The sequence below is a fragment of the Gadus chalcogrammus genome, chromosome 5, assembly GCF_026213295.1.
Source record: "Gadus chalcogrammus isolate NIFS_2021 chromosome 5, NIFS_Gcha_1.0, whole genome shotgun sequence".
In the NCBI taxonomy this organism is placed as follows: Eukaryota; Metazoa; Chordata; class Actinopteri; order Gadiformes; family Gadidae; genus Gadus; species Gadus chalcogrammus.
The window spans coordinates 23,575,996-23,584,968 of NC_079416.1; the positions used below are offsets into that span (position 1 = coordinate 23,575,996).

The 8,973-nt window shown below is 51.0% G+C and overlaps 1 protein-coding gene across 1 annotated transcript in view; it reads left to right on the forward strand.

Moving 5' to 3' along the window:
• Positions 1 to 4,694, forward strand: part of stard9 (StAR-related lipid transfer (START) domain containing 9) — a 49,831-nt gene extending 45,137 nt beyond the window's left edge. The window contains exons 28-32 of the mRNA XM_056589819.1: positions 48 to 112; positions 451 to 653; positions 1,066 to 1,145; positions 1,973 to 2,131; positions 2,607 to 4,694. Coding sequence (XP_056445794.1) covers positions 48 to 112; positions 451 to 653; positions 1,066 to 1,145; positions 1,973 to 2,131; positions 2,607 to 2,723 — 624 coding nt within the window. The 3' untranslated portion in view covers positions 2,724 to 4,694. The remainder of the gene's footprint in view (positions 1 to 47; positions 113 to 450; positions 654 to 1,065; positions 1,146 to 1,972; positions 2,132 to 2,606) is intronic.
• The last annotated feature ends 4,279 nt before the right edge of the window (positions 4,695 to 8,973 follow it).

Genomic DNA, 8,973 nt, shown 5'->3' on the forward strand with positions numbered 1-8,973 from the left:
GATTGGCTGTTTTTATAATGATAACCAGGAAGCTCCCCTCTCTGCAGATCCGATTGGCTGCTGCAGCGGACACGGCCAATCTGCTCGTGGGGAAGGCGTCGGCTGGCTGGAGGTGGGCGTGTCCCAATGACACCACACGATAATCATCTATGATGCCCTCTATTGAGACCCATTAACTATGAGGAGATTTGATTTGTATTCTTTGGCTCCTGATTCGATTGAAAATGGATTTTCGAATAATCAATTCCCGATTCAAAATTGATTGTCATTTCAGGATCTTCGCCTTAAAGTTATATTTGTTTATCGTTACAATTTACGTTTTATTAATTTCATTACTTCTGTATAGTTTGTTTGTTTCCATTTGACCTTTGCGTGCTCTACAGATCTATGTTTTCATGTCGTACCCGACAAAAACCAAACGCTGAACCTCAGAATGTGTTTCCCCCGTAGGCACCAGGGGGAAGAGCGAGGGGTCCAGGCCTACTACCGGCCCTCCTCCAGCCCAACGGTCCACGGGTTCCTGGGGGCGGGAGAGCTGGACAGGCCCCTAGCCGACCTCTGGGACCTGCTCCGGCAGCCCGCCCACAGCCACCTCTATAACCCCGCGGTGCGCTCCGCCTGGACGCGGCCACTAGATGGCAGCACACAGCTGGGTGAGCACAACGGAAACACCACCGAATCACACGGCCCGATTAGAAGGGATCCAAGTTGGATTGTTTTTGTAGGGATTTTCGCCAAGCTTGAGATGAAAAGATTCAATCAGTAAAAAGTAAACTAATTGCAGGACATTTATTTTTAAACAGTTTTTGGTGTTTGAACAATGTAATTAGTTAATCAAGAACATTTGTAGTTAATTTTTTTGAACATTAATTCATTTCATTTGGGTTTTCACATTCTTTGATTTTTTTATGTCGAAGACTAACCTACCTGCTGCTGTGACTAAGTGAATTCTCTCTCTCTCTCTCTCTCTCTCTCTCTCTCTCTCTCTCTCTCTCTCTCTCTCTCTCTCTCTCTCTCTCTCTCTCTCTCTCTCTCTCTCTCTCTCTCTCTCTCTCTCTCTCATAGTTTATCTGCTCACAAATGCGTCGGTCTGCCATCTCAGCCAGCCCAGAGACTTCTGCTGCATCAGCGTCACGTCCAAACAGGTGCCCCCTCACTCTACACACACTCATACCCATGCGCACACCCAAGCACACACGCACACAAATACACAAACACACACACACTCAAACACAGTAGCGCGTGTGCGCAGACACACACATCACATGAAACAATGTTTTGTTTTGTGCTGGTTTAGAAATAGTTTATATAGCTGACCTTTGTGCAAAAGGAGATGAGAGGAGAGATAGGAGAGAGAGGAGACATGGGGAGGAGAGAGGAGAGAGGAGAGGAGGGAGAGGAGACATGGGAAGAGGAGAGGAGAGGAGAGGAGAGGAGGGAGAGGAGACATGGGGAGGAGAGAGGAGAGAGGAGAGGAGGGAGAGGAGACATGGGGAGGGGAGAGGAGAGAGGAGAGGAGGGAGAGGAGACATGGGGAGGGGAGAGGAGAGAGGAGAGGAGGGAGAGGAGACATGGGGAGGGGAGAGGAGAGAGGAGAGGAGACATGGGGAGGGGAGAGGAGAGAGGAGAGGAGGGAGAGGAGACATGGGGAGGGGAGAGGAGAGCAGAGAAAGGAAGGAGAGGAGACATTGGGAGAGGGGAGGAGAGGAGATAGAAGGAGGGGAGAGGAGGAGAGGAGAGAGAAGGAGAGGAGAGGAGGAGAGGCGAAGCGAGAAGGGGAGAGGAGGAGAGGCGAAGCGAGAAGGGGAGAGGAGGAGAGGCGAAGCGAGAAGGGGAGAGGAGAAAAACAGTGCGAAGGAGCTTGAAGGAGTGCAGACAGGGAGCAGAGGAGGAGACGGGGAAGAACAGCTCCAGAAAGTAACATAATAAACCAAAGATTGAAAGGTCATCCCCCAGTGCTGTGTGTGTGCAGGTGGGTGTTCATGTGCTGGCTCTGCAGTCGGTGTTGGAGGAGTCCCTCCCCCGGCCCAGCGCAGACGCCGTGCGCGGCGAGATGATGCCCAGCGCCTGGCTCCTTGAGCCAATCACACGCGGCGGGCGTGAGGTCGTCAGGGTGGTGTACCTGCTCCAGGTGGGACAGGAGGGTGGGGTGGGGTGAAAGGCTGCTTCCAGTCGGTTTCTCTTCTCCCTGGCTCCTCTCTTCTCCTCTGTTGCATATATTCTCCCCATGCTCTCTCCCCTCCTCTCCTCTCTCCCTCTCCTCTCTTCCTTTGCCCTGTCCCTATGTTCCTTCCCTCCTTCTTTCCACTCCCCTTTGCCTCCTCTCCTCCTCCCTTCCTCTGCTCTCCTTTCCTCTCCCTCCTCTCTTCTCCTCCTCCCCCAGATAGAGAGAGGGGGGAGATGGTGTATGATAGACAGCTATGATGACAATCCTGTATAATCAGGAGACCAAATCCTTGGTCGCCAAACTCCTGACCCTCCTCTCCCCCCCCTCTCCCCTCTCCTCCCCCCCTCCCCCCCCTCTCCCCTCTCCTCCCTCTCCCCCCCTCGCCCCTCTCCCCTCTCCCCCCCTCTCCCCTGTCCTCCCCCCTCTCCCCCCCCTCCAGGTTGACCTGGGGTCTCCGTCCCTCCCTCCCAGACTGCTAGGCTCCGTGGCCCGCAGACACGCGGCCGTCATCGCTGAGCTGGGCTCCCTCCTCCGGGCCGACCCAACGGACCAATGAGGGCACGAGTGGCACTGAGCCCTCCTCCGGGCCGACCCAACGGACCAATGAGGGCGCGAGTGGCACTGAGCCCTCCTCCGGGCCGACCCAACGGACCAATGAGGGCGCGAGTGGCACTGAGCCCTCCTCCGGGCCGACCCAACGGACCAATGAGAGCGCGAGTTGCAGTGAGCCCTCCTCCGGGCTAACCCGCCGTCCAATGAGAGCGCGAGTTGCAGTGAGCCCTCCTCCGGGCTAACCCGCCGTCCAATGAGAGCGCGAGCTGCAGTGAGCCCTCCTCCGGGCTAACCCGCCGTCCAATGAGAGCACGAGTTGCAGTGAGCTCTCCTCCGGGCTAACCCGCCGTCCAATGAGAGCGCGAGTTGCAGTGAGCCCTCCTCCGGGCTAACCCGCCGTCCAATGAGAGCACGAGTTGCAGTGAGCTCTCCTCCGGGCTAACCCGCCGTCCAATGAGAGCGCGAGTTGCAGTGAGCCCTCCTCCGGGCTAACCCGCCGTCCAATGAGAGCGCGAGTTGCAGTGAGCCCTCCTCCGGGCCGACCCAACTGACCAATGAGAGCGCGAGTTGCAGTGACATTTGACCCCAGACCCGTCCTTTGCTTATCTTTCTAATTTGCACCAAGACCTTATTGCCTTGACCTTATTTTCATGATTAGTATTATTGAGCATTACTTTTATCCAGAGCAATGATCTATTGTTCATTACTGATACCCATGCAGCTTTCTTTTGTACAATGGTATTCTTTCGACGCAATCTTCACTCATGATGTTTTTTTTTGGTTGCGCTTGCGACAATGTATTATTTTGAACGCTTGTTACAATCAATGACACAACCACGCCAAAGACTGTCGTGGTTTTCGACCCACTGTATGACGACTTAGGTTAAGGTTTCCAGCGGGTTTAGCCACTCCGCGTAGCTAATGTTGCACTAACTATTAGACTACTCTAGGGAAAGACTGTCTAGACGGCATGTTAAACGTGTAAATGCCTCACCTATCACCAACGAAGCCTGGAGAGAAGCAGGTGGGATTGCGGAGCTCAACGGCTAGCGTTTGCTAGCAAATTCACCCTTTCTGTCTTGTGTCTCGCAAAAGAAATGCAGAACAGCATGAAAAGCTATTGACGTGAAGACTGATGCTCTTAATGAGTAGCTTTAATATAAACATGTTTCAGCTAAACATGGTTATCTGTAGTTTGAGGAGGGAGTATAACACAGGCGTCAGGATCTAGCGCAGCCCTATGCACCGAGGATATTGTCTTTTTTTAAAGAAGCAAGAAAAATATTTTTATATCACAGTAGTAGCCTACCCCCAAATCTTTGTCTGAGGAGTTAAAGGGATTATTTTATTTGGAAGTTTATATTTATTGATATTATTGTGTATTGTTTTGTTGTGTTGAGTTATCAAAATTTTACTCATTTCATTGATACCACCAAAAAATAGATGCCTTTCTAAGCTATCGGGACGTTGGTCCACAGTTGATGCTATGCAGACGCAGTCAGAGCTAGCCCGACGGCTAGCTGGCTGCTAGCTCGACGGCTAGCTGGCGGATCCGAACCACGTCTGCATAGTGTCAACGGCCTGAGCTAACGGTATCCATTCGGCCAGGCTGAGAGGGCCCAGACACTAAATCAACAACACACAGTCTGGCTCACGTCAGGCCCTTGTTTGGGGCGGCCGTGAGACGCGTTTCTCTGGGAATCCACGAAGAAGAAAGAATATTTTTTTAAGTTCGGATCCTCACGGGAAAGAAGGAAGGAAGGAACCCACTTTTTACATTAAAGTGTAATTTTATTATTTGTCTTTATTTTTTATATGCTTATATCATTGTCAAAAAACCTTGTTATTTATGATTGAGATTTTGTTGATCCTAATCCATTTTTCTATCTGTTTTTTTTACTGTCATCCCTCCATATTGTTATTGCTATGCAATTTTAGCATGTGCTATTTTTATAAATACAATTGACATGTTTGAAAGTGAGTTATTGCTTTTTACTTCAAGGGAAACGGTAGCCTTCCAACACTTCTAAATAACTTGCTAATCTAAGGAAACCAATAGTGAGACAAAATTCATTCGATTCAACTCAAACTTAAAGCGAGCCAAGCTCCTAAACCTTTTTTACCTAACTCTAAGTCAGGTGGTTCTTGGCCCGTTTGAACGAGTTTATGTGAATGGGGAAGAAGTCGTTATATCGACGTCGTGGCATTTGAGGGGAGGAGGGGGGGGTTGTGGTGCGTGTGTGATTAGAGCTGCAGGCTGGGGAGGGTGTGTACGGGGGGAGGAGGGGGGGGAACCTAGAACTCTGTGCCATTTCGAGTCACCCGCTCATGTGAGGAATGTCCGTCCGCGGCGCGCACAGATCATGTACTCCGCGCTTTATTTTTAACGCGCAGGGTGGGTCACACGCTTTGGGAATGACCGTAGTATGCGCGGCACCGACAGCCCCCCGTCCCAGGACCCCTTTCCAGGACCCTCTCCTCCGCGACTCTGACCGGGAACATTGTGCTTCAATGGGATTGTATTTTAATTGGTTTATTGGCAGGGAGAAGATTTAACGTAAACGCCTTCGACCCACAGACAGCATCCAGAGCCGAGTGAGTAAATAAAGCCTCCGCTAATGATCCTTGTTCCACAAACAAAAGCATTTGTCCGTGGCCACATTTTTTTTAACACTGAGAGTCATTAGATTCCGTGTTTGGAGTTTGGTCGGAGTTGTTTGTAAGTTAAGAAAGTTCCTTCAAACCACCTGTCAGACTGAAGGCCTAGAAGACGAGCGCTCGATGTTCATTCTCTATTTCACTTGATGATCGATGATCGCTGTGGGTGGTTCATTCGTCGAAGAAGTTTTTGTTTGGGAACATTGTTCATTAGTTATTCCACACCAATTCCATTTAGGCGCCGCTCGACCCGTTAGAATGTTAACGAACGCGCAGCTACGCAACCCTCTGGCTGCGCATGCGCGCACAAAGCGCAACTTTGTGCGCTCCCCTATCTTGAATGTGCGATCGGTTTGGTGACCAAGGCCTAGCAACTCTTCTGCAGCGTTTGATGCAAACAATTTCAGAGCAAGTTGAACTGAACTCCTCCAAATGGTGCACTGTGCGTGTTTGGAGTTTGGCGCTGGACGCTCCGAGGCATTTGTTGTAAACTGTCGGCAAAGAATAGTTCAGCATCGATTCCGTATCGCCTCCCATAATGTAGGTTGCTCCTCATATCTCCACATCCAAAACAAAGGTTAAGCCTTGCTGTATTTTTTTTCACCCTTTTCAGGCGATTAATATGCATATCGATTGGTGAGTTTGGGATATCGGCAGCTTCGCGTACAAGTGGAGTCTATATGGGTTTTTCGGACCTAAGGCAGTTACCCAATAGAGCGTCTCGCCTCCCCCCCCCCCCCATCTCATCCCATTTGTAGTCTATTGATCTCCGTCCCGATAGTGTTTATATCTACGATTTGTTCTAGTGGCTGGACAGCACAGTTGTTTCATCTACAATTACAAACACACACACACACACACACACACACACACACACACACACACACACACACACACACACACACACACACACACACACACACACACACACACACACACACTGCGTGTCATACACACGTATTTTGGGTCAACCACATATTGACCACACCTCTCTCTAATTTCATCCTCTGCGTTTGGCCTCGCGCTCAGAATAATGTGGCGCCCTCCCAAGCATCCACCAGCACGTGGGATGCCCGTTGTTTACAATGGTTGTTTATATTTTTTTGATTTGGCAGGCTCTTATATCTAAAGATGTCCCCTTCCAATAAGTTCACGTATTCACTTCAAGTATTTGCTTTTTATTTCAAATCATTTTACAAACTAGATACTTCTTTCAAAGAACGAAGGACCGAGATAGAGAAACATATTTTTGTGAAGGCAGCCATTAAAGGTGACCCTTCCAGTTGGTTTGACCCGGACTCGCATGGAGGTCAGTCCTTATAAGCCTGCTAGATTCCTATCATGGCTGCCCTTCAATAAGACTTTATCAGTGACTTTGCTTCTCCCTCACGTTGAGTCTCCCCAGAATCATTCAGTCCCTTTTTTAAACTGGGCATTGTGATAAGGGTGTGTGTGTGGGGGGGGGGCGGGGGGGGTAAGGGTGGGAGGCCCCCCCCCGACGGGGTAAGGGGGATGGCAGCTGAAGTGTTGCTTCACACAGCCCCGATTTGGCGTGTCCCTGGAATGGCACGACAACAATACTCTGCTGTGCATCAGAGGACTGCCATCTGCCGCTGATTCCCATTCATCCTCTTTTAATGACCTTAAAAACCTTAACAATGATAAATACCTCAAAATCTCATCATGGCATTTCACAATGCGAATTGATCGGTACACTTCCTACACGCGGCGCGGTGAAAGCGGCGCGTAACGTATGTATTCTACACGGGGGCCGATAGAGGTGCGATCCATCGACGATCAGGGGGTTTCTGTGCGGGCCAGGCGTCCCGGCTCCCGGGCCTGAGTACGAAGTGATAAGGACCGCTCATAAAGCGGTGGGTGGAGCGTCCCTACACGCTGATAACACGCACCCTGTGGAACACTGATAGCCCACTGAGGAGGAGGAGGAAGAGGAGGAGACGGGGGGGGGGGACCTGGAGGCTGTCACAGGCTCAACTGTCAACAGGCTGGCCTCTGCCCCACATCCGCGTGGCAAGGCATCAGTGGTGCACTGAAGCAGAGGATGGGCTACTGCAAAATTGTATTGAATCAAATAAGAATGATCAATTCAATATATTATGCTAAATAAGCTGAGTTGGTCTGTTTCTTGTCGTTTTTTGTATAGTATAGATATAATATAGAGTAGAAGTGACGAGACAGAAGGTCAGTATCACTCAATGAATCCTTCATTTCTCCACCTGCACTTTGCAAGTCCACCAGAGGGGGCGCTGACGGCCCCGCCGTGGTCCTGTGTACTACATGCGGTGATCTCTGTCACGTCCCACGTCTAACTGACGCCGCCACAGGACAGTGACACGCCCGCACAACGCACGCACAACGCACACACAACGCGCACACAACACACGCACAACGCGCACACAACGCGCACACACACAGGGGCTTTCTCTGGTTTGAAACCTCGTGAGTTAGAAGAAGGGAGGGTGGGGGGAGGAGTTAGTGGCGCTTCCGTCATGTTCCGTGGTAGCGAGGGGGGCTACCCCCCCCCCTCCCCGCGCGCACGGCCGCGTGATAACAGGGGTGTGTTGAGGCTAGATAGAGCTATCTCACTGGCTAACGTAAGCCCGCCATTACGCACAGACAAACACTCACATGACCAGGGGCCTGACAAAATGGAGCCTCGACGAATACCAACCGACGAATGAGGCCCCTTTACCGGCCTCGACGTGTTTCTGATTCATTCATTTTAGAAATCTGACCGCGTTTTATCCGTCGGTCAGATAGCAACAGGGTTATCTGGAAGGCAGGGGCAATCTGTACTGGAACAAACACAGAGTTAATCTCCCTCTGCTGTCGGTTGTCATACGGTGATGCCCCCGCCGCGTCCCGTCCTTGTCTGAAGGTCGACAGCAGGAGGAGAAGCGAAGCCAACAAAGCCGATCGCTAAAGCTGCTCCTTTGTTTTGATTCTCCTCCCACTGCGAGGGCAGGGAGGGAGCTCTGTAAATCACATTTCATTCTATGATTATGAAGGAACCGTATATATCTGCCACCGATGTTGAAGGCCAATATCGACCAAAATGCGTATTATCGCTGACGACAGATACAAATAAAGTTAGAAGTGTCTGAGTTTATGCACAAGAACCTCAGCTGCTTTATGATGTTGTCATGATATTCCAAAAAATTATCGGTGTTGTGATTGACTGATAGTAGCTTACCTTACGGATATTCTCATCGACGTCAAAGACATTCCATCATCCCAGGTCCCACCTCCCTAACATCTGTGTTCTGTTCTCTGCTCCATCAGCTCCCCCCTCCCACCCCATCCTTGGACCTCCAACTCCTCTGTGACCCCCCCCACCACCCCTTCACACCGGCCACGCCCCCGCCGGCCGCCGCCATGATGGCGTCCATCACGGACTTCGACAGTGCGGAGATCACCCAGCAGTACAGCCGCGTCAACACCCGCTTCGAGATCACCGACGAGGACCTCGACCACGACAACACCTCGGCACGGCTCTTCGAGCGCTCGCGCATCAAAGCCCTCGCAGGTACGACCGCGGGCTCGCTAGCTACCGCGTCCACCACAAGAACACACAC